Consider the following 24,725-nt stretch of genomic DNA (forward strand, 5'->3'; position numbering starts at 1 on the left):
AAAAATAGAAAGAAAGAAAGAAAGAATAAAGAAAGAAAAAAATAAAGAAAGAAAAATAGAAAGAAAGAAAGAAAGGAAAGAAAGAAAGAAAGTGTTTTGTTTTGTTTTTAAAGAATCGTTTTCTCATTTTCTCATAACTTTTATGCGATTTGTGATATTTCTTTGCCATTTATTATACTGTGCCTGTATTGAGTCTACTTTTCATGCATGTAAAGTACTTTTAAGATGCTACTTTTAAAAAATATATTCATTTTAAACCTGTTTAAACACATTATTTATCTGTTTTTACTTACCTTTTTTATTTCTTATACTTATTGTATTTTATGTTTCATTCTTGTTTATGTAAAGCACTTTGAATTACCATAAAACATGATATATAAATAAACATTCTTTTAAAGGTGCTATCTATAATTAAGCTTTTAATATTATTATGGTTATTGTTGTTATTATTGTCATCATCATTATTCTTATTCCTATTAATAATAATATTATTATGACTATTATTATTGTTGTTGTTATTATTATTATTTTTATATTATTATGACCATTATTAATATATTATTACTATTATTTAAAAATTATTATCACTATTATTGTAAATAAATTATTACTATTATTTTTTATATTATTATCACTACTATTGTTGCCATCATTATTGTTGTTTCCATTATTATTAAAAATATTATTATCACTATTATTAATAAAGTATTATTACTATTATTTTTTATATATTTATCACTTTTATTGTTGTTGTTGCTATTATTATTATTATCATCACTATTATTAATAATATATTATTACTATTATTTTTAACATTATCATCACTATTATTGTTGTTATTATTATCATGGTTGCTATTACTATTATTGATATTATTATTACTATTATTGTTGTCATTATTATCGTTGTTGTTATTATTATTGTTGTTGCTATTACTATTATTAATATTATTATTACTATTATTGTTGTCATTATTATCGTTGTTGTTATTATTATTGTTGTTGCTATTATTATTATTATCACTATTATTAATTATATATTATTACTATTATTTTTAAATATTTATCACTTTTATTGTTGTTGTTGCTATTATTATTATTATCATCACTATTATTGTTGTTTTTATTATTGTTGTTGCTATTACTATTATTAATATTATTATTACTATTATTGTTGTCATTATTATCGTTGTTGTTATTATAATTGTTGTTGCTATTATTATTATCATCGCTATTATTAATGATATATTATTACTATTATTTTTAACATTATCATCACTATTATTGTTGTAATTATTATCGTTGTTGCTATTATTGTTATTATTATTATTACTATCATTGCTGTTGGTATTATTGTTGTTATTAATATTATTAGCATATTATTACTATTGTTTTTTTAATGTTATTATAACTTTTATTGTTGTTGTTATTGTTTTTGTTGCTATTATTATTAATATTATCATCACTATTATTAATAATATGTTATTACTATTATTTTTAACATTATCATCACTATTATTGTTGTCATTATTATCGTTGTTGGTATTATTGTTGTTATTATTATTAGAATATTATTACTATCATTTTTTATATTATTATCTCTTTTATTGTTGTTATTATTATTGTTGTTGCTATTATTAATATAATTATCACTGTTATTATTCATATATTATTACTATTAATTTTAATACTATTATCACTATTATTGTTGTTGTTATTATTATTATAATTATCACTGCTATTATTCATATATTATTACTATTAATTTTAATACTATTATCACTATTATTGTTGTTGTTATTATTATTAATAATATTTTTCACTATTATTATTAGAATTAATATCACTATTATTAATATTATGTGTACTATTGTTATTGTTGTTATTAATCATAATATTATTTTTATTATTATTATTATTAGTAGTAGTAGTAGTATTACCACTATATTATTATAGTCACTATTATTATTATTATATCACTATAATAATAATTTATATCATTATGATTAATATTCTCACTGTTATTATTATCACCATCATCATCACTATTATTATTAATATTATCATCATCATTATTTTTAAAATGATTCTGACATCTCTGCAAAACCCCCTTTGGACTCCCCCTTTATTTTTAAGAGTGCATGCATTAAGTTCAAGAGACCAGCACAACTACACTAACATGCAGTCTGCATTAATATGTCAGATGAAGAATAGATGAAGAACGTGCTCCTTGTATCTCACACTCTTGCACCAGAGTGTTGTGTACGTGCTGCTATCTATCAGTTTTCTCCCCTCCTCCAGCGCTCCATGTGCGGGGGCGTCGCCGCTGGAATCAGGCCCACATGGGAGAGGTTTCCCGGTCCTACACTAAGGAGGAACTACAATGTGGTTTGCCCATATATGGGACTCATATCAGTTGCCAAATCCTGAGTCAGATCATTCCAGATCAATGCTTACAGGTTATACGTTAGAGTAAAAATCTCTAGTGTTAAACATTTCTGTAAATTAGCAGGGTTTTCCTATTTATTTATGCTTTTGAATTGCGTTATGGCACTTTAATCTTTCTTCCAAGCACTTCTAACCATAAAACGTGGCTTTTATTAACATTTATAATAGGTTAAAGTGGTATATTGTCTGGGTTGGTGTTGTATACGCTACAAATACCTTGTAATAAACTACAAGTACATTTTCTGTTATTTATTTCTCTATATATTATGATTTCTTATACTTTATATTATTTCAAACTACTAAAATGTCAATAAAAGTCAATTTGTTAAACTGTAGAGTTCGATAGAGCAGAGATCAACATCCCAAAATGCAATTCACACCAGTAAATAAGCAGAAAACACACTTGTGGATCACAAAACACGATAACTGTTCATTAACAGATATTTTTTTCACAGTGAACTCTATTAGAAAGATCTATTATTAATATTAGTCATGTTTTATGTGTTATATGACTCAGTACTTAAAAAGCAGCCCAATTCAAATAGCGTATAAATCTGAATTAGATATCATCTTAATTACTTTCATTTTTACATTACTCACTACAGCCTTTCCTAGTATGTTTAACAATAAAGCACATTAAAGGGATAGTTCACCCACAAATTATACTTCTGTCATCATTTACTCACCTTTTACTTGCTTCAAACCTTTATGTTGAACACTAAAGAAGATATTTTGAAGAAAGCTGAAAACATGTAACCATTAACTTGCATAGAAAAACAAACATGGAAGTTAATCATTACAGGTTTCCAGCATTCCTCAAAATATCTTCTTTTGTGTTCGACATGAAAAGAAAGGATTGAAAATGATGACAGAATTGTAATTCTTGGGGGAACTAACTCTTTAATAGGGCTTTATCTTTGACAAGATGATGTGGTAGCTCAGACACATTTAATTTGAGGTGAAATCACCCAATCGTGCAATCCTGTATTTACTAAAATACCAGTTTAGATGTTCCACCTCAATTAAAGGAATATATTTAGAGCTTGACATTTAAAATCACTTCCAATTTCGTTTTATATTAAAGAGCTCCTCGTATATTCTGCTATAGATCTACAGAGAACATAATATTGTGTTGGAACCTTTTGTTTCCATTTCGATAAGAATGTTTATTATTATTATTATTATTATTCATGTAGGCTACTTGTTTACGACATCCTCTAACGTAGTGTTTTTCTCAAGAGACCACAATAGTGTTTCTGTTTTCATGGCCATGGGAAACTTTTCTTAAAAAGTGCCTAGCTATTGCGGCCAGTTTTTGCTTCTTGTCTGTGGAAACAAAAATAGGAGCGCAGCGCTCGGTCTCCCTTTGCACTCTCGCCTCCAGCGTTGTTTTCAATCTCGGCGCTTACTGGCACTGACGTCATCAACCCATCTGACAGCTCGAGGAGCGGAACGAACTCTCGTCCAATCAGCGGCCGCGCTTATCTCAGCCACGCCCTCAGAATTTTAAGTATATAAGCATGAAGGCGCACTTACATGATACTGAGTGCGCGACGGGCCAGAAGAGCTGTTTGTAAATAACCGTTCGGGAAGACACTTTTTGGACGTCAGCTGTCAAGAGAAAACACCTGTCGAATTGGTACAGTAAACTATTTTGGAAGTTTCTTCTTTTTTTCTCTCTTTTGCCTGATGTAATATAACGGAGAGAACTTGCGGACTTTAGTCAGCTTCAGTACGTCCCAACGTAATTTCTGTTCACATGTCAACAAAAATGGAGCAACCGTTTTATGACGACTCGTTTCTTTCTGCTTATGGTCATCCAGACGCTGCCCTGCACGACTACAAGCTCCTAAAGCAGAACATGAGCGTGAGCTTCGCCGAACCCTACCGGAACCTCAAGACCCTCCGCTCCGAAAGCGACTTCTACACGGCGGCGACCGGAGACGTGGGCTCGCTGAAACTCGCCTCTCCGGAGCTGGAGAGACTCATCATCCAGAACGGTAACGGCGTCATCACATCACCCACGCCGGGGCAGTATTTGTACGGTCGGAGCATCACAGAGGAGCAAGAGGGCTTCGCGGACGGATTCGTCAAAGCGCTGGACGAGCTCCACAAAATGAACCAAATGCCTCCGCCGAATGTATCCATCGGAGCCGCCGGGGTGTCGACTTGTTCGGCGGCGTCGTCAGTTTTCGGCGCCTCTTTACCGCCCGAGACTCCGGTGTACACCACCCTGAACAGCTGCAATCCTAACACTAACCTCACACCTGCAGCCAACTACCCGACAGCCACCATCAGCTACCTGCCCCACCATCACCATCACCAGCAGTACCACCACCATCACCACCAGCCCACGCCGCATCCTCATCACTTCCAGCACTCGCTCCATCCGCAACGGCTCGTTACTCTGAAAGAGGAGCCACAAACCGTCCCCGACCTGCAAAGCAGCGATGGTTCTCCTCCCATGTCGCCCATCGACATGGAGGACCAGGAGCGCATCAAAGCGGAGCGCAAGAGGCTCCGGAATCGGCTGGCGGCCACCAAGTGCCGGCGACGGAAGCTGGAGCGCATCTCCCGGCTGGAGGACAAAGTGAAAGTGCTCAAGTCGGATAACGCCGGACTGTCCAGCACTGCGTCCCTGCTGAGGGAGCAGGTAGCCCAGCTTAAGCAGAAGGTCATGACCCATGTGAGCAGCGGGTGCCAGCTGATGCTGACGCCGAAGATCAAGTCGTTTTAGGGGGAGAGCGATGCTACGGACTCTGGGAAACACTGGAAGAGCAGATCCCGTTTGTGATAGTTCTGTCGCAGCACTGAGTACGAGCGTTGTATATTTCTTAAGTGTTTTCTTGTAGAAAACTTTAATGTTATTGTTGTTTTCCAAAGATAAGGTACTTTCAGCCGAATGGACAATGGACAAAACTTTTGAAGTGAACACTTTTGGTTTTGTTGTTAAGTGCTGCCCTTTGAAAACATTCCAGTAAGTTATTGATATTGTGAGTCAGGTTGATTCAGACATTTAAATGTGTTTCTGTTTGTTTTGTTTTTTGTTTTTTTTTTATATTTAAGTAAACATGTTGAAAATGATTCTACTGTTTGGGTTGTTTATTTCAAGCGTAGAGGAGAAACGAAGTTTATTCTGCAGCCTGCGGCTTTAAATTTACGTCGAAGACGTGCCCACGTTGGCTTTTTTCCTGCTGACGCAAAGCCCATATATGGGCAGTTTTGGTCTATGTACGTCACCAAGGGTAGATTTCGGGAACCCCCGCCCACGCTACCGGTCAGGAAGTCCGCGCGCTTTCAACTCTGACGTTCGATGAATGAAGCGCGTGTGAACAAGAGAAAATTTAGCAACGCGGGATTTTCCCCGCGCGCACAAACCTTCCCAAAACAGTTTCAGCGAAAAGAAAACTAGAGATAAAAATATGAGCACGGGCATTTTCCAGGTACTTTGCAGAAAATGGAGCCGTCGCAAGCACAAAAATAGACAAACAGATCTCAGTAAATATAAGAGCAAGGCTTATAAACGAGAAGTGCCCACAGTGACTCCTTTATCAGTTATTTCCCGAAAACACACAGGCGGTAGATTAGCCGAACTGGCCAGCATTAAAAACGCCAACCCTTTATTAAAATCTTACATTCATTTCAATCATTCCTAAAATACTTTTTAGGTGACAAATCTTTAAAAAGATTTTAGGTGACAAAGAGGAGATTATTTGTGCATTATGCTAATTACACCTTTTAGATGTTGAATGAATAGCTGTTTCTACAAAGAGCCTACTCACAGACTATAAACACACATCTACTGCGAATTTTGGCATACAAAGTTCTCTTATAGCTACTTTAAATGTTTTTTTTTGTTTGTTGTTGTTTGTTGTTGTTTTGCAGCGATGCCATGTTAGAAATCTCTTCTTAAAAGAAAACATCTAGCCTATTTTTATTTCTATTACAAAAACACCTGAAGAAACACCTTATTCCACAAAATAAAAAACAATCTAGAAGTTTCATTTTAAAGAGACAAGACAACATTTTAAACCCAGGTATTTGTAAATAGGTATAAAGTTAATAGTTAACTTTTTTAGCATTTTTTTTAGATTTGTAAAGGTAATTTTTGTCACCATAGTCTAAAACCAAGCTAATACACGTTATAAACATTTACATTTTTAAATAAGGTAAAGCTTGAGATGACAGGATAGTTACACAACACACTTTATAATACAATATCTGTTACTTTTAATAAGTACAACATTTACTTTCATTAAAATTAAATTTAGTAGAGTTAGGAAATTTCTTTTTTATGGACACATAAATAAACACTGGTCTTTAAAGAAAAATAAAACACGGGGATGCTGTAAACAAAATGACAGATTTAAGCAATAATGACAATTTCAAGATTACCTAAATTACTATTTATGTCTGAGCTGGTTTAAAATTCAGTGTAAAATAACCACATAATCTACTAATCACTTGTTTAAGCAAGAACACAATCAGTCAGTACTGAACACAAGCTAGGCCAGATATACATTAGGTTGTTTTTTATGTGGAAAAATGATTCCTGCTTGGAAGCAATGAGGACTCCTGAGCTGTAACTCGTAAATACAATGAAACACTGCCACCTGCAGGACAGATTTGTCATTATCCGGTTCTTTTCGACTTCCACCAAAACATTTGTGGTGTAATGTCATTATCAGAGAAAATAGGTTAGACTTCACCTGCTTTACTTTTATTCTTAATAAGTTTTTATTCTTAAACAAGCATTTTAATCAGGGTGCGAATTATAGGCCTATGTTGTTAGTATGTTCGCTTGCTTATTACATGTTTCAGTGAATTAAATTAATGTTTTAAATATTTATATAGTTTTATATATTCATTTAAATTACATATATAATTTTTTTTTACATTATTTCATTTAAATTACATATATACATATTTTTTAAGGGATGTTTAGCGTATTCTAACCTATAGTAACTTGATTAGCCATTTTCAGAGGTTACTTTAGGTCCGTCTACAACTACAACAACTATACAACTAATTTAACTTTAGTTTTAGGGTAGGCTATATATAGATACAAACAGATATTTTACTTTAAATGTGTCTTTGAACACTTACGATGACTGTAGATCTGCCGGTTTTAGATTATCGTCAAATGAATGTTTTTCCCTTTTTTCCTCAGACTGTTTGGCGCGCTTATGCATTCACAATGGTATGAACCGTTATAGGGGTGGTGAAATGTATATTTATATTATTAATTTAATTATTATTTTATGTAAGATACCAATGGAGGACGAAACCTGCAAAAAATAAAAAGTAATTACACAAATAAAAAATTTAATAAATACCCAAATTCCTGCATAAATAAAACAATAAATACCCAAATAAATAAGTAAATAAATCCATAAATTCCTGCATAAAACAAAAAAACGCAAATAAAGATATATATATATTTATAAATATATATATGTAATATGATATATAAAAATTGCCAGCAGATAAAAAATGTAATAAATTACACGGATGTTGAGGGAATAAGAAAATGCTAAACTGCAAGTAGATTTTCCCCTTTTTCAAACTACTAATTATTTATATACTTATGCAGGAATTTGTAGATTTTTTATATACATTTTATTTGCCTATTTATTATTTTATGTATGCAGGAATGTGTATTTATGTATTATTCATTTATTTGCATATTTATTTATAGTTTTTGCAGGTTTTGTCCTCCATACCGGCACTATTAATTATTTAAATATTTATGCAGAAATTTGTGGACTTTATATACATATATTTGCGTATTTATTTAATGTTTTATTTATGCAGGAAATTATGGATTTATTCACTCATTTATTTATATATTGGCTTATTTATTTATTGTTTTTGCAGGTTTCGTCCTCCATAAGAGACAGATCAGAGAGAAATATTTCTCACTTTTAAAAGGCTGACCCTGCTATACATCTTGATTTGACATCCCTCACTGAAGATTAAGCTTTAATTAGTCAATCCTCCCCTGTACTTCACACCCTGGATTTAACCACAATTGGGATTACACTAGCACTCATGTCGTGTAATGAAGTATTAAAAATGGAAAAAATGTATACTATTTATATAGAGTATAGTGAAAGCATGTTTATTGTGAGTGGTTAATCAGTTCGCTTAGGAGGATAAACATAAATCAACACCTGTTGGAGGACAAACATAAAATCAATAGCTTTAAAATGAACCTGAAACATACAAAAATCTTTTAACATACATATATTTAAACACAGCTGTGGAAAAATACACTTATATGAATTATATTTTTCCCAAATGCTGTTTTCTTAAATTGCACAATTCTGTATCTTAGTGCTGACAATTATAATAATAATAATATTAACTAATAATAGTTTACTTTTAGCAATCAAAAAGCAAATCAATTGAAATAAAACACACAAATGATTTGTGTAATTACAAATACATGCATGCAATTTTATGACATGCATTTATTTCTCAAATTCTGTCCTATTTATTATAGTATTAATATTAAATTATGAAAAAAAAAGATACAACTGTGTCCTTTTGCATTTATCATTCTGTTTACCATGCCATTATCATACCTTATAAATGAATCAAACGTTTAATTTTAGGTGAACTATCCATAACATGTATAGTAGCAAGTACAATAAGACAACTCCAGCATTTAGTAATAACAGCCTGTTTATTTAACAGAGATATTGACAAAAATCAGCAGAATGCTAACAACTTGAGAGAATTTAAATCCAACTATGTTTACAGAGTACCAAATATGCAATGCAGACTAACTAGCTGAACACAAACTACAGATATTTCAGTGCATGGCTGAAACAGCTACATCAGACAGACAGAAATCAGACTAACTGGTGCATTTAACCTGTCAAGTGTTTGTTACGATGGCTAAATCAACTTTTCAAGACCCCTCAGGCTGAAGTTAAGTGCTTTAACAGCCCAGCAAATGCAGAAATGGAGACTGTTACTGCTTGGAGAAAAACTCCTTGCTCTTCTGCACGTCGGGAATAATGGTGTCACTTCCTGGCTTCCATCCAGCAGGACAAACTAAAAGGAGAAAAAGAGAAGTTGTGATTTTTGGCGCCCTCTTGTGTCATTCCTTAAGTATTACATCTGTTACAGATCAAAGGTATGGAGTTTGTAAGAGGTCTTCTGTTCTTTAAAGAGGAGTTTAATGCTCACAAAGCTGAACTTAAGAATAATCACACCAAAAAAAATTACATATTTCAATTTAAAACAACTGATTTCTATTTGAATATATTCAAAACTTAATCCTGGGGCGCAAAGCTGGATTTTTAGCAACATTGACGTAGTTTTCATGGTCACATGATCATTCAGAAAAACTAGCGATACACCAATTTTCTTGGCTGATTCAGATTCCCAATTTTTTGTTAATATCTATCTATCTATCTATCTATCTATCTATCTATCTATCTATCTATCTATCTATCTATATATATATATATATATATATATACACATACATACATACATACAGACATACTGAAATACAAAAATAAAGAAAGAAAGAAATAAGACTCCAGATTAAATTTCGCATTAAGTGAAGTTTATTTATTAACTAATTTTGAGAGGATCACGTGCTTATGATTGCTTGTGGCTGGTCTCGCATTATTCAGTTTATGATTCACCAACAGACGATTGCTAAGCCACTATAAATACCCTAAGTTCCATATAACGGCCATCTTCGTTTCCACCCCTACTCCTCCTTTCCTAGATGGGTGGCACGGTGGCCCAATGGTTAGCACTGTTGCCTCACAGCAAGAACGTCACTGGTTCTAGTTCTTACCAAGCCAGCCGACGTTTCTATGGAGTTTACACATTCTCCCCGTGCTCACGTAGGTTTTCCCCGGTTTCCTCCCACCGTCCAAAAACATGTAACTTAAGTTAATTGACTAATCCTAATCGGCAGCATAAACATGCTCCTAGCAAGTAGTTATCTCTTAAGAGCAATCACTATCTCTTCATTAGCTACTACAGCAGGGGAGTCCTCCAGATCTACCTGAGCTCAAACTTCCCTCTCGCCTTGCAAACGGGAGGGAGCCCCGGGCTCGAGGATCTTATGAGTTCAGGGCTCTCTCCAGGGACAGCATGCCAAACAAGCTTTATAATCAACGATCAGCTAAGTGTGAACTCTTGAAACAGAAGATGTGCAGACATTATTTTCAAGATGTTAATGCAAATAATGCAAGAGGAAAATGCATTCGCCGAATAAATGCTTGACGAATCAAGCATTACAACCATGTGACCAGTCAGTCGTCTCCATTATACTTTGTTAACTTTTGGTTGCTAGGTTACCAATACTACAGTTGGCCACTTTTTTTTTTTTTTCCTCCTAATTTTTGCAACTGCCCGGCTGGAATTGGACAGAAGACAAGCCGGTCATCGTTCAGGCAGATCATGAGGAAAGATCAGCTGATTACAGTCCCTGGTAGGGCTGTGCGATTATTCGAAATCGAATAGCAATCGCAATTTGAAACATTGTGACTAGTTCAATCATAAGAGGCTGCAATATAAAATATGTATACATGTAAACAAAAATAACTAACAATATCTTCAAAACCAGTCTGATATGCTTCAGAAAATTAAACATGCTAGACTTTCTGCGATGGTGTCGTGAGGCATCACAGACATGGTATCGGTTGATGTGAACTATGCCACATTACACAAGAAGAAACGATTGAATCTTGTGTCGCGATGGCCATTTGTCATTTACGACTCCCCATGACACCCTACGTCAAGGTAATCATGCTGAAATCGCGTGACCTGACCGGGGCTTTATAACTAGCCAATTGAGTGAGTGTACTTTCATTCTGCCCAATCAGAACTGCGCAACTGAACTACGACCACAATAAAAATAAAAATAAAGGAAAACAAACAGCAAAGCGCTGACAAGTAGCATTATGGCGTCTGCTGCTTCAGAAGCATTAATAGACAAATTAATATCAAAGAAAAACAGCATTTGTAATATGGGAATATTTTGGTTTCAAAGGTCACAGACACCGAACAAAAACAGGACATTTTTAGGAGCTGTTGCAGAATTGTAGCCACTGCTTACAGATTATTGAGCTGAAGCTCGACTTAAATTACAATCAGCTTGAAGCTTTAATTAAATCGTAAATCAAACTGCAATCAAAACATGTGTCAAAAATATATATATAAAAATGTGCACAGCTCTAGTCCCTGGCCCGTCAATGGAGGAGGGAAAAAAAGCTGATCATATAAAGCACATCAGTAGCTTATGGCACTTTTGTACAGTCACAAAGGTGTATACGCAGGCAGCCTTTTCACTTCATAAGACCTCAATGCATGGTCAGCAGTCAGAGGTATTCATTTTGTTTTGCCTGTATGCGTTTTAAACTCTCAAAGTGGTGGTTGATGCTGAATTGCATTTTATAACCAGCAAGAACCACAATTTCATCTAAAATTTGTCTTTAAATGTTCTACGGAGGAGAAAAAAATAAATAAATAAAAAACGACATCCTAGACGGAAAGACAATAAAAAAATTAAAGCTTTTTTTTTTTTTTTTTTTTACATTTTTATAGGTTAAATATTCTTCTAAATCACACTAAAATATCAGATTTCAAGTCAAACTTGTGAAGGGCAATTTTACTCAAGACGTTGGCTGAAGTTTTATTACACAAATATGGGCTTAAAACCCCCCATTTCAGTGGATATATTGTTTTGGTGTTGGCTTCAGGATGCATTGATGTTTACACAACAAATACAACAAGGTCACATGCTTTAAATGATCTGTAAACATGTTAGACCCCATTTACACAAACAGTCCTCTGAAGACCACTCAAGACAGACATTAGAGGACATTAAAGGCTCATTTATCCTTCTGCATATGATCCAGTGCAGCCTTCAAGCAGTCACATAGCCCTTGCCATGGCTGATGTGCACCTCTCAAAAAATGTATAGATGTGTAACGCAAGCTCTATGAGTGGTCAGCTTGGTAGCTGTGATGAGTGTGGGCGGTGCTGAGATCTGCAAGCCTGATGGAGAGTGTTTACAAATGTCAAGTCCCATAAAGGAGTTCCAGACAATTCTTTGTTTTGCTTTACCTTGTTACACGACCGTCAGTTCTCATCTCTGAATGAGCGAGCTTTAGCTACTTGTACATTAAGATAATCATTCAGAAAAAAAAAACAAAACCACGAAGAAACTCGACACAAAGGAACTTAAACAGCTACAGCCAGAGTGACACAAACAGCATGCAGAAGTATAAATGCACGGCTACGTGCAAGGCATGCGCTAAGGGTCACAGCAATCACTCGACACAGGGGTATGAATCAGCCTTGCCTAGTTTATACTCTATGCGTCTGCTATTTCGACATATGTGACATAAATCACAGAGTTGGCGGAGGTTAGCTTTGGCTGCACATGACATGATTTCAGCTGGCAGAGCGCACAACTTTTTTTGTAACTTTATTCGCGGCTCCATATCCAAGGATGAAGGATTTGGAGAAGAGTCTGGCCAAGGTCTAAACACCTTTAGAAATCCAAAACAACTGCCTGATGTGAAGCTCTTGAGGTTTCTTTTGAAGCTTTGATGAAAAACGATGCATATATTTTCTGCACAGGCTTTTTAAAGTATATATTGTTTTATTTGTATTGTATAAAAGATTTTGCATAAAGTACGCAGTTAGCTTGGATCTATAAAATGTAACCTTAAGTTATTCATTGGCCCAACTGTACTAAAAGCAAACACTCATAAGTGTCCTCTAAAATGATCCACAACTTATTTATATATATATATATATATATATATATATATATATATATATATATATATATATATATATATATATATATATATATATATATATATATATATATATATATATTAATTCATTCATTCAGCAACCCCACTCGCTGACTACTTTACTGTGGTTTCATCATGACAGTTACTCAGAGTGCCCCCCCGTTACAAATAATAGTACCATGGCAAGCACAAAGTATGAAAGCCTTCATGGTTCTCAGGTGAACCCATGGAAAAAGTATAAATCAGCCTTAAGAACGAGTGTGTTTTCTCTCACCCTCTCCGTATTTGTCAGTGTGCTGGAAGGCCTGCACCAGTCGAAGAGTCTCGTCCACAGATCGGCCCACTGGCAAGTCATTGATGGTGATCTGCCTCAAGATGCCCTTATCATCAATCACAAACAGACCTCTGTGAGGAAACAGAGAGAACACTTACTGTTAAAGCAGGAGTCTAGGCTAGCATTCAGCTTTCATTTGAAAAATATTCAAGTTAAACAAAAAAACTAATTAAAGCATCATGTTAATTGCTACATAAGAGTTAACGATCATTATTTTTACTCCGGTACATACTTTCAAGCACACTTGATCATGATGTCCTGCTGCAATCATGCACTGAGAAGTAGAGAAACTGTTCCAACTCAAGCGAAATAGACATGATCATTAAAAAAAAAAAAAAAAAACAGACCTGTAGGCGATGCCCTCATCCTCCTTCAGGACACCATAATCGCGGGAGATGGACTGCGTCAGGTCGGCCACCAGCGGGATGTTCATGGAGCCAAGGCCACCCTGCTTCCGGGGTGTGTTGATCCTGTCGGGAGCAAAACCAGAGTCACGTCACTGGAGTAAAAGAGAGGATCCAATGAGAACTGATATGAAAAGGGTTTGCATTTACTTGACAAATTAGGAGACAATATTTTATTTTTATAGGGTGGGCTTTAATAACCTAAAAGGATTCTTTTTGATGGTCCCGTGAAATTAAAATGAAAATTGTTTATAGTGTTAGTTTCAGTATTGTTAGCATTTAGGATATCTATAGGCTAGTGTGCTCCAAAACAGTGACGAATATCACATTTAGGATATATAAAACTGATATGAACATGTAAAGCTTGTAGTTTGTCACTTCCGCCTAAATTGATCAACAATTTTTTTTACATTACCTCATACTTCAGTTACTCATCAAATCTTCTGACCAATCAAATGCTCTCTAGTATCTGACATGCCCCGCCCCCTTCAAGACACTTCTTGGCTGTTTCTCAATATGCCTTCAGTGTTCTTGCGTCCTCGTGTTACGTCATCATCAACTGCCAAAGTTCAGTTCCAAAACTCAAGACTGCAAGAACGGAGGATGCGTGAAAGTTCCCGGATGTGTTCTTGATAGAGGACACATCAATGCAGACTTGAGCACCGAACTCGCTCAAGTCAAAGAAGTCATTGCAGCTGAATAAAGGAGGTGGGAAGCGCAGCATTTTATGCAGATTTATTATTAAAGTTCAGAGATAGAATTTATTTACCTCAGGAATTTCCCTAAACAAGACGGCAAAGGCAAACGTCACCATGAAAATTTTAATAAAAGGCGCAGAAACACATCAACAAGGTGTTTATTTGCAAAAAAAAATAAATTTTATATCTATATTTATTTATTTATATTTATATTTATATATATATATATGTTAAATATGTTTGTTTAAATAATTTTCTGTTTTAAAAAATGTGTGAAGAATCAGGAAGAAAGCAGGATCTCATTTCTCACAGGACGCTTTCTGTGTTCTCGCTGTCACTTGAGTTCGTTTTTCTGAGGTGACCTGGCAAGACCAGTCTCTACGTTCTTGAAATTGGGAAACAGCCCTCATTTGCTGTGCCTGAGCTCAACCACTCTCACTGGCAGAGCTGTGATAAAAATAAAATGCTATTGGCTGTTTTTTTAAGGGGAGGAGCTAGACTGTCCCACCCTCTCTTCATTTTTCAGTTGACATCACATTTTACTTTGAATTAAATGGCACTTTTTAAAGCACTACATAGGTCCTTTAAATAATTATTTTATATGCATTTAACCTTTAACAAAAGTTAGTGTAATGTAGGAATCTTGCTTACTCAATGAACGGGATTTAAAATTAAAGCAGAAGTTTCTAGAACTAATTAAGCTATTTTTGATAACCAAGAAAGCCAAATATTTAATTATATATATATATATATATATATATATATATATATGATTTTTTTGTTAATTTTATTTATATTATATTGTTTTTGTTATATATTTATATATATTGTTTTGTTATATATTTTGTTTTATTTTATTATAATTATATATATTTTTAATATATAGTGTGAGGTCCAATTGCCTCAATTACCAGGTCGATACTATTAATTTCTAATACTAATAAAATAAAATAAAAACTTAAGTAATAAAACAATTCAAAAATAAGAAATAATTATCTCTCGATAATAAAATGAATTAACATATACCATTTTTAGAGCAATTTTTATTAAACTACACAAACATTATAATATTTTTAATCATACTAAAATATAACAGAGATCAAAGTGACTCAAGTTTCTGTTTTGTAGTTATTAATACGGTACATTTATTTATTATCTAAAATGTTTGCAAAATACTGTTCCCATTCAAAAGGTCAAATTTTATTAGCGATTATATAAAAGATTTTTTAATGAGTTTTAGTGAAAGCGCTGAAAAAAATAAAATAGTGACAGTTTGAAGAACAAATAAAGTGCTACACCCTTCCTTTATCTGTGTCTCTAACACACTATAGCAGCTCTTATCAGTGACAGGCTGGTCAGAAGGACACTAGATAACAGAGCGAAGCCATAGAAAACCTGAGAAGAAGCACGTCGTTCACAAGTCTCTATCTATTGTTCACAAGGAAATCTAATGTAGAGTGCACCCGAACTACAACAAATCCCTAAGAATGTGTAGTTCAAATACATTCAAAATTATTTTTACAACTTGTTATTGGAACAAGTGTGCTTTTTAATACCCCCTTCCAAAAATGTGTCACGCACAGAAACCTTGCCTTTTAGCATTCGCTTACACTGCAGCTCTGAAATTAAACTAACAAAAATTGCAAAATTCAAAAAATAACAAAATAAATAAGTAAATAAATATAGCCGTAAGTGGTGGGGTTCAAGCATTTAAGGGCTTTTATGACACTTTGCTGTTTAGACCTATGACAACCCAAAATTTAAGGCGGACACGAAAACTCAATGTAATGACTGGAAAATATTGTGAATAAACTGAAAGCGCTGTGCTTGGACTAAATTTGATTTCAAATGCATTAACAGTGTTTGTGCCATATCAAAATGTGATTCAGAAAGATCTTAACTGCAATTTAAACTTTAAACTCTAAAAATGAAAAAAACAAAGGTTTACAAGTGCAGTGACCAAGCAATAAGGTCTTGTGCTGCCATCTAGTGGCTAAAATAGAAGGTGAGAATTGAAAGTCTATGTTTTAGTGGCTAAAATGGTAGAGCATTAATGTCTGCATGAACCAGAAGCAGTGACTTTTTTCATATTGTGATGCAGTTCTTAGAGAAACGGAATATTAAATGAGAAACCAGTGGGGATGCCTTGTTTTTCTACTGCGAGTTGATAGTATGTAGTAAAGTAGGCATTTCATTCAGAAAGATCGGGAAAAGGGTTTGGGACAGTTATTAGAGCCTAACAGACACTCCCTGGGGCCCGTTTCAGAAAGGAGGTTAAGTGAAAACTCAGAGTATTTTAACCCTGAAATGAGAGAAACTCTGGGTTTTCCGTTTTAAAAATGGCAGGTTTGTCAAACTGGAGAAAGCAGGATAAGTCAAGCCTGTTTCTGAAAGAGAGGTAACTTTAACTCAGAGTCAGTTACCGTAGTAACTTACTTTGTGAACCTAACCTGGTCCTGGCATTTCTCACCTTAGCCTTACATTTCCACCCACCTATTTTAATGCTCATTTTGGATATGCACAATTAAAAAAAAAAAAAAACGATGGAAACTTCATGATGCACGTAACTTTTGAAAATACACAAAAAAACACGCGCATAACTGAGCAGGTTAAACTTTTATTTGTTAAGAAAAGATGCGCATAAACTGCGATGGAAACACTTTTACTGAAGAAATTCCAGTATGTGCATTAAAAATAGTTTGTTATAAGAGATCATGTGATGATGAAATTGTGTGTGAATGGACAAACCAGCAGGCTGAGCACACTGTAACACATCTCAAATGTTGTTTTGGTCATTCTAAAATGCCTTAACCGTTTCAGGATGTATATTATTAATTACCCCCAGAGCATCTGGAGCATGTCAAGAGCGTCTGTTCTTCGTATCTCATGGCTTCAAATGCCATCACACGTTCATTATGTGTCAACATTGTCTTCTGAGGCAAAGATAAGATTGACGCAGCTTCTTCTACCACAGTAAATTCTGTTTTTACCTTTGATATTTGGCACCAGTTAATCAGGAAGTGATGATTTTGTTCTCTTTGATTCATTGGATGGAAATGCTTTATTCACACATTTTTATGCGATATTCCAGCTTTGCATATCCATTAAATATTTTTGGATGAAAACATGGCTATTGCCTGTATTTCAGTCACACAAAGAACAGTCACGTACGAGAATGGCTTGTCCTTTTCTTAATGAATAATTAAATTAAATTTACAGACCTTCAACATGTACTGAAACTAGATTAATGGGATTATTATTCATCCTAAAAACTATTTTTAGTTCTGCTTACAATCTAAAGGTCATATCAAGCTCTATTACTTGATCAATAAAAAGGCAGACACACAAGAGCACTTTTAAATCTATTAAAACTGATCAATGTGTGTAAAAGTGGGAACCTTAAATTAAACATTTCCACTGAACATTACGCGAAGGTTATACGCATTCTTGTTTTGTCAAATTTGTTGTGGAAACTATGCAGTAGCCTATTTTATGCAATTTGATGCAATAATATCCGAAATAGCTTTAAAATTACGGCCAATTCACCACTTGTTCTAAGTAAAAATTTTATAAAGTCACATTACATATTTTATTATACTTGAATATTTAAATAATTTAAATGTAAAATTGAGCAGCTGTTTTCCCACGCTAACTGTCTCTGTTTCACTAATGCAGGGGGGTTGCTTTTATAAATATATGCTCAAATTTGCTATAACTTTGCATGAGCATATCAAGCTTGGCTGGAGAAAGAAATGCTAATCTCTTTTTCATGGTGACTCTTAATATCTGCGCTCCATTGATAATGCCTATTTATAGTTGCGGTGTGCGTGCTTAACTCTGCGTTGGTCTACTCGAAGTTGATTGATCCGACTCAGATCAGCTATTCTGAAACTGAAAACTCTGAGTTTTTAAATCTCTCAGTAAATCAACTCAAGAGTTCAAGTTTAAACTCAGAGTTGGTTGAACCTCCTTACTGAAACAGGCCCCTGCTCACCATTTCTGTTTGTTGTCAAAACTGTTGGAGGGGTGTGGTTATGTTAGCCACGCCCAATATCTCAGACAGACCTAACCTGAAAATTGAACTGAAAATAAACAGGAAGTGCATTTTCAGATTTCAATTAAAGATTAGAAGGGCTAACTTTTTTTTAACTTAATGACATTCACAGATGAATCGTTCAGCATAGAACTAGCAAAGCAAGCTACCAAAATCAATATGCTTAGATTTGATTTTTGTGTGTACTTTAAGAGATTTTCAGATGTGTTAAATACAGAAATACATGCAGTGCTCAGGAATCTCACCATGCTAGATGGCTGAAATGGGAGTCTGTGGAGGCCGCGATGAGCTCCACGCCAATCTTACGAAACTCGGCCGCCCGCTCGCTGAACGCGATGATTTCGGTGGGACACACGAAGGTGAAATCAAGGGGGTAGAAGAACAACACAACATACTTCCCTGAAGGAGGAGAGAAAATGAGTTCAAACTGACACCAAAAATAAAAATAGTTCATTTAGAGACAAACAGAAAGAGTTGGCTTATCAACATGATGCAAAGGAAGGTAAATGTGGTTCATACTGACATTTAAAGGACATTTAGAATCTTTAACTAAAGTTAGTGATGTAGAGAGTCATGTCCTCTCAATAAAATGGATGTTTCAAGAACTATTACCAGAACTTTTTATTAAACAACAAAGCCAGATATTTAATATTGAATTATATATTATTTTTAGTCAATTTTATAATTATTTTATTGTTTTATTTACATGATTATACTACTAATTTATACTATTAACTTTTGAAAAAAAAAATAAATAAAAAAAAATAATTAAAAAATAAGGAATAATGAACTCTTGAAGATATTAATAATATATTTTTAAAAATCAATACTTGGTGGCAGTTTCTAGATGTAATAAAGCAATTTTATTGACCAACAGAAACTATTTATTATTATCATAAATATATTTGGTTATTATACTAATAAATAAAACAAAGATCAATATTTCCCAATAGAGGTTTCTGTTTTTAAATGATTAATGTTATTCAAAATCTTTGTAAAAAAAAAAAACTGTTCCCAAATAAAAAGCAAAAACAACACTGCACACTTCCCTGAAGGAGAGAAAAATGGGTTCAAACTGACACCAAACTTAAAAACAGTTCATTTAGAGACAGACAGAAAGAGTTGGCTTATCATCATTATGCAAAGGAAGGTAAAAGTGGTTCAGGCTGACATTTAAATGACATTTAGAGAAAGTTGTGTGCTAATCTAGAAAACACAAATACCTCTGTAGTCTGAGAGCTGAATGTCTTTAAACTGTCCATCTACCACTGCTGTGGCCTTGAACTGAGGAGCAGGCTGACCGATCTTAGCGTTTCCAGCAGACATCTTGAAGATTGCTTGTCACTGTGGTACAGATAATAAAATACAATTCAACACTAGCACTTATACATGAAGCTTTGATTTATAATTACAGGACTCACAAAATGAAAAAAATATAAATAAAAAAAAAACCCTGACAGCCTTTCAGGCAGGCACTCTTCAGATTTTGGTATAAATAAATAAATTCAAGCGGCCTGAAGAGAAAAGACATTCTTTACTAAATAAAAGGAAATACGTTTATTTTCCTTTGGCTTTGCCCTGTATTTAGCAGTGGTCACAGTGGAATGAACTGCCAACTATTCCAGCATATGTTTTACGCAGCAGATGCCATTACAGCCACAACCCAGTAATGGGAAACACCCAAACATTCACACACATACACTACGGCCAGTTTAGGTCATCCAATTCACCTATAGCGCATGTCTTTGGACTGTGGGGGAAACCGGAGCACACGGAGGAAACTCATGCAACATGGGGATAACTCGAACCAGCAACCTTACTGCTATGAGGCGACAGTGCTAACCACTGAGCCACCATGTTGCCCCACATATTCAATTTTTACTAAACAATATTTAAATTTGGGGGATATTTTATCATCATAAACACAAGTGCCGTAAAACAAAACCAGTTTACGGTTTTCCAAAAGGAATTTTGGTTACAGCCTTCTGTAAATCATTACAAAGTAATAAAAGACCCTGTGGTGTCATTTTTTGTGTTTGTTTTATGTCTCATAATTTTTTATTGATTGATTGATTATCTTTATTATTTGTGCTCTGTTCAGTAAATTGTGATGAACATGTTTATTTCAATGTTGCCTAACCGTACTTGTGTTATACTGCAATTAAAAAAAGTTTTGTAATTGTGCTTTGTACTTTTATTTTTCTGTAATCCATTTAGATTTTAAGATAAACCGTAAAACTAAACATATCTAAGCAAAAACATCCAAAATAAGAACGGTTCATTCAAGTTGTCCTCACAATTTTCCCCAAAATTTACATTTTTGGGGTCATTATGAATGAAATTTGTGTCAAAAAATTCTTTCAATTTTAGGCCATGCACTCTCCCCATATTTTATTTCTAACTGAAACAGTAAAAAAAGCAACATATCATTAACAAAAAAATAAATAAATAAATGAATTTTTTGGTTCATTAGGGGAAGATATTCATGTTAAATCTTTACTGAATAATATCCAAATTTGGGAGAAATTTTATTTAAGTGCCTTAAAACCAGTTTTTGGTTTTCCAAAAGTAATTTTGGTTATAGCCATCTGTAAACCACTAAGTTAACCTAATTTAGGAAGAAGACCTAAGACCCTGTTTATTAAAAAATAATACATTGACAAAAGACCCTGTTGTGTAATTTTGTTTTATGTTTTCTAATATTTTTTTATTCTCTCTATTATGCGTGATCTTGTTCTGTAAATTGTGCTGAACGTGTTTATTTCAATTCTGCCTAATTGTACTTGTACTATTCTGCCTAATTGTACTAATTGTTATGATAAAAGTTTTGTAATTGTTGTGCTCTGTACTTTTATTTTTCTGTTATCTACTTTGATTTAAACTAAACTGTAAAGCTAAGCATATCTAACCAAAAACATCCAAAATAAGTTTCAGAATCTGTTTTATTGCCAAATGTGCTTTACACACACACACACAAGGAATTTGTTTTGGCTTTTAGTTTTCTTCCCAATTTTCCTAAAAATTATGTTTTTGGTTCATTAAGTATAAAACTGTGTTAAATAAAAAAACGTATCAATTTTAGACCATGCACTCTCCCCATATATTACATCACAGTAAAAAATGCAAAATATCATTAAGGAAATAATGAATTAATTTTTTGGGCTTATTACGGGAAGATGTTCATATGCAATTTTTACTGAATAATATTCAAATTTAGGAGAAATTTTATTTTCATAAACATACAACAACCAGCATCTAAATTGACTAAACTTAAAATTGCAAATCAAATCAAAAATCACAATATCGGTTTAAAAGATTGCAAGTAGATTTATTCCCCAAATCGCACAGCCCTACCGTTTAGTTTATTAAAACAAAAAATTGCTAAAAGACCCTTGTGTGTAATTGTTTGCCATGTTTGTTTTTTATTCTTGTTTATTTATTAATTATCCTTATTGGTGCTCGGTTCTGTAAATTGTGATGAACGCGTTTAATTTTGACTAATTGTCCTTGTGTTATACTGCGATTAAAAAAAAAGAGTTTTATAATTGTGCTCTGTACATTGATTTTTCTGTTGTCCAATTAGATTAAGCCCCCATGTTCAGATTGAAGTAAAGCTGGTTTTATATTCATGCATTCAGACAATCCCCTTAATAATATTATTGCAAAGTAGTTTTTGCAAATTCTAAATAGCCTTAGTGAATTTATATTAGCAGCCATATTGACTATCAAAGTTGTCCACAGTCACATAATTAGTGCTAATGTTGTTTTGAAGTCATATACACATGCGATTTCAGACCGAATATTCAAAGTAGCATGTCACAAATTGAACGAATTTGTGAATATAAACACCAACTTCACCCTAATCATGTTTAGCCAGTTCGGTTCTAATTTTAAATTGAACATAATTAAGCTCATCTTACCAAAGAAATCCAAAAATAAGTAACTTCTCACGCCTGAAACCCTAATTATCCCAGAATAATGCATGTTATATGTAAGTTAATAGCCTTGCAGCAGATCACACACTGCAGGTCACATGACACACGGTCAGTTGTTCTGAACAATGGGCTTCTAAGAAACTAATTCAAGAAGGGCTTCAGAGCGGTCTTTCACCCAAATCACCGACTAAAGACAGTACTAATGTGCATTTAGCCATTTCTAAGCTTAAAACAAAGACTTTAACAGCGTTTATGAGGTGAACTTAGCCCAGGGGTCGTCTAAACGCCTTACTTGTGGCCCTGCACTCTCTGATAACGCCTGACAGTTTAGTATCTCTGCTAAAATCATATCAGACCCCAGCAAATCCACCAATGTGTCAACGACCCTCAGACTTTGCCCTGGAAATTATCAGCTAAAGACAAAAAGGAAAAGGCCGAGACAAGTGTGCTAATGTAGGTCTTTGCTGTAAAAGCCTCGCTCAATCATTATAATATCACATTTCTGGAAATGTGAGAAGAGAAGTAATGCATATGAATGACGTCTGATGCTTTTAGATATTAACAGGAATAATATATATAAACATAATATCTGCTTTTAGCCTCGCGAGCTACAGCAAGTTCAAGTGGGCTGATATGTTACATAAAAGTAGCATAATGCGAATCACACATAATGCTTAAGGTGAACACATGCATGAGATATAATATATGCATTAATATATTTCACTCCGTTATCAAGTGTAACGTAATTCAAACATGCAAGTTAATATAAAAATGACGCCGGTGTTTCACACGCGCTCTTTTGTTCTGTAATATTCAACAAAACTACTCATTTTGCATTTGTACATGTATATAAACGTTCAAAAGCTGCAGATATAAAGTAATACATCCGTATTTAAAACTTACCTGTTTCTGTGTGGACGAGAAACTTCTCTTTCACTTGATGCACGCGCACAGGAAGTGGCAACCGCGCGACCTGCTGCAAAACTAGCGAGCAGCGGCTCTACGTAACGAAGGAGGAGCCACGTGGTTCCCGGCACCGCCCACTTTTGACTTTCTTTTTTAAAAGTCTACTCCTTACTTTATAAATATAGATCATTTGAGGGGTGTAAAAAACAAACAATGGTCTCAACGTATTTCCTGTTTTACATTTTTAATTTCTATAGCTTCAGACAATCCGAAAAGAGCCACAGACAATCCGAAAAGAGCCACATATTGATAAATAATGTTATGATAGCTGTTTTAACATACGTTATGATTGAATTGCCTCTTGTTTATAGTTATTAAATAGTTTTTTAACAAGCAGGAAATGTTCATGGACCAATGACATGACCACATTGAAATGGTCTATATCTTAACTAATAAAGACAACGAAATTTACTTTAATATGTATAGAAATTGTAAACAAAAAAGCTTTGAGGCTTTGAAGACCTTCAACATAACATATTAAAAAATATATATTATTATTACATTTTTTAATAAAATAAAAATTAAATAATTAAAATTATTATTATTATTTTTCTTCTCTTTTCAAATGTTTGTAATTTATTTGTAATTGTGCTCTGTACTTTTATTTTCGTATTTTTATTGAAAGCCTATGGAGGACGAAACCTGCAAAAACAAATAAATAAAACTCTCCCACAAGTCCAAAGACATGCGGTATAGGTGAATTGGGTAAGCTAATTTCACACCGCACTATTAATTATTTATATATTTTATGCAGGAATTTGTAGATTTATTTTTACATTTATTTATTCGTTTGCGTATTTATTTATTTATTTATTTATTTATTGTTTCATTTATGCCGGAATCTATGGATTTATGTATTCATTTATTTGCATATTTATTTATTTATATATTTTATTTACGCAGGAATTTGTAGATTTACATAAACATTTATTTATTTGTGTCTTTATTTATTGTTTTATTTATGTAGGAATTTGTAGATTTATATAAACATTTATTTATTTGTGTATTTATTTATTTATATATTTTATTTATGCAGGAATTTGTAGATTTATATATACATTTATTTATTTGTGTCTTTATTTATT

The 24,725-nt window shown here is 33.5% G+C and overlaps 2 protein-coding genes across 3 annotated transcripts; one reads left to right on the forward strand and one right to left on the reverse strand.

Annotated features, from left to right (window-relative positions):
• Positions 1-3,998: 3,998 nt before the first annotated feature.
• junba (JunB proto-oncogene, AP-1 transcription factor subunit a) lies at positions 3,999-5,531 on the forward strand. Of its 2 annotated transcripts, XM_056456512.1 has the most exons (2): positions 4,000-4,086; positions 4,271-5,531. In XM_056456512.1, exon 2 carries the CDS (start codon positions 4,309-4,311, stop codon positions 5,182-5,184), a length of 876 nt encoding a protein of 291 aa, XP_056312487.1. In that variant the 5' UTR covers positions 4,000-4,086; positions 4,271-4,308; the 3' UTR covers positions 5,185-5,531. The 2 variants fall into 2 exon arrangements, with proteins under 2 accessions (XP_056312486.1, XP_056312487.1); XM_056456511.1 differs by having other exon boundaries at positions 3,999-5,531.
• Positions 5,532-9,116: 3,585 nt separating this feature from the next.
• On the reverse strand, positions 9,117-23,665 carry prdx2 (peroxiredoxin 2). The gene is made up of 6 exons (XM_056456513.1): positions 23,578-23,665; positions 19,963-20,083; positions 18,985-19,138; positions 13,931-14,053; positions 13,524-13,654; positions 9,117-9,509 (listed from the first exon to the last, which is right to left on the reverse strand). Exons 2-6 carry the CDS (start codon positions 20,063-20,065, stop codon positions 9,427-9,429), a joined length of 594 nt encoding a protein of 197 aa, XP_056312488.1. The 5' UTR covers positions 20,066-20,083; positions 23,578-23,665; the 3' UTR covers positions 9,117-9,426.
• Between the last annotated feature and the right edge of the window lie 1,060 nt (positions 23,666-24,725).

This window comes from Danio aesculapii, chromosome 1, assembly GCF_903798145.1.
Source record: "Danio aesculapii chromosome 1, fDanAes4.1, whole genome shotgun sequence".
Lineage (NCBI taxonomy): Eukaryota > Metazoa > Chordata > Actinopteri > Cypriniformes > Danionidae > Danio > Danio aesculapii.

Coding starts and splice junctions, on each gene's coding strand:
- junba (XM_056456511.1), top strand. CDS start 4,207: ATGTCAACAAAAATGGAGCAACCGTTTTATGACGACTCGTTTCTTTCT.
- prdx2 (XM_056456513.1), bottom strand. CDS start 20,065: ATGTCTGCTGGAAACGCTAAGATCGGTCAGCCTGCTCCTCAGTTCAAG. Junction 19,139..19,962: donor TCAGCTCTCAGACTACAGAG/GTATTTGTGTTT, acceptor CTCCTCCTTCAG/GGAAGTATGTTGTGTTGTTC. Junction 13,655..13,930: donor GATGAGGGCATCGCCTACAG/GTCTGTTTTTTT, acceptor GTTTCCTCACAG/AGGTCTGTTTGTGATTGATG.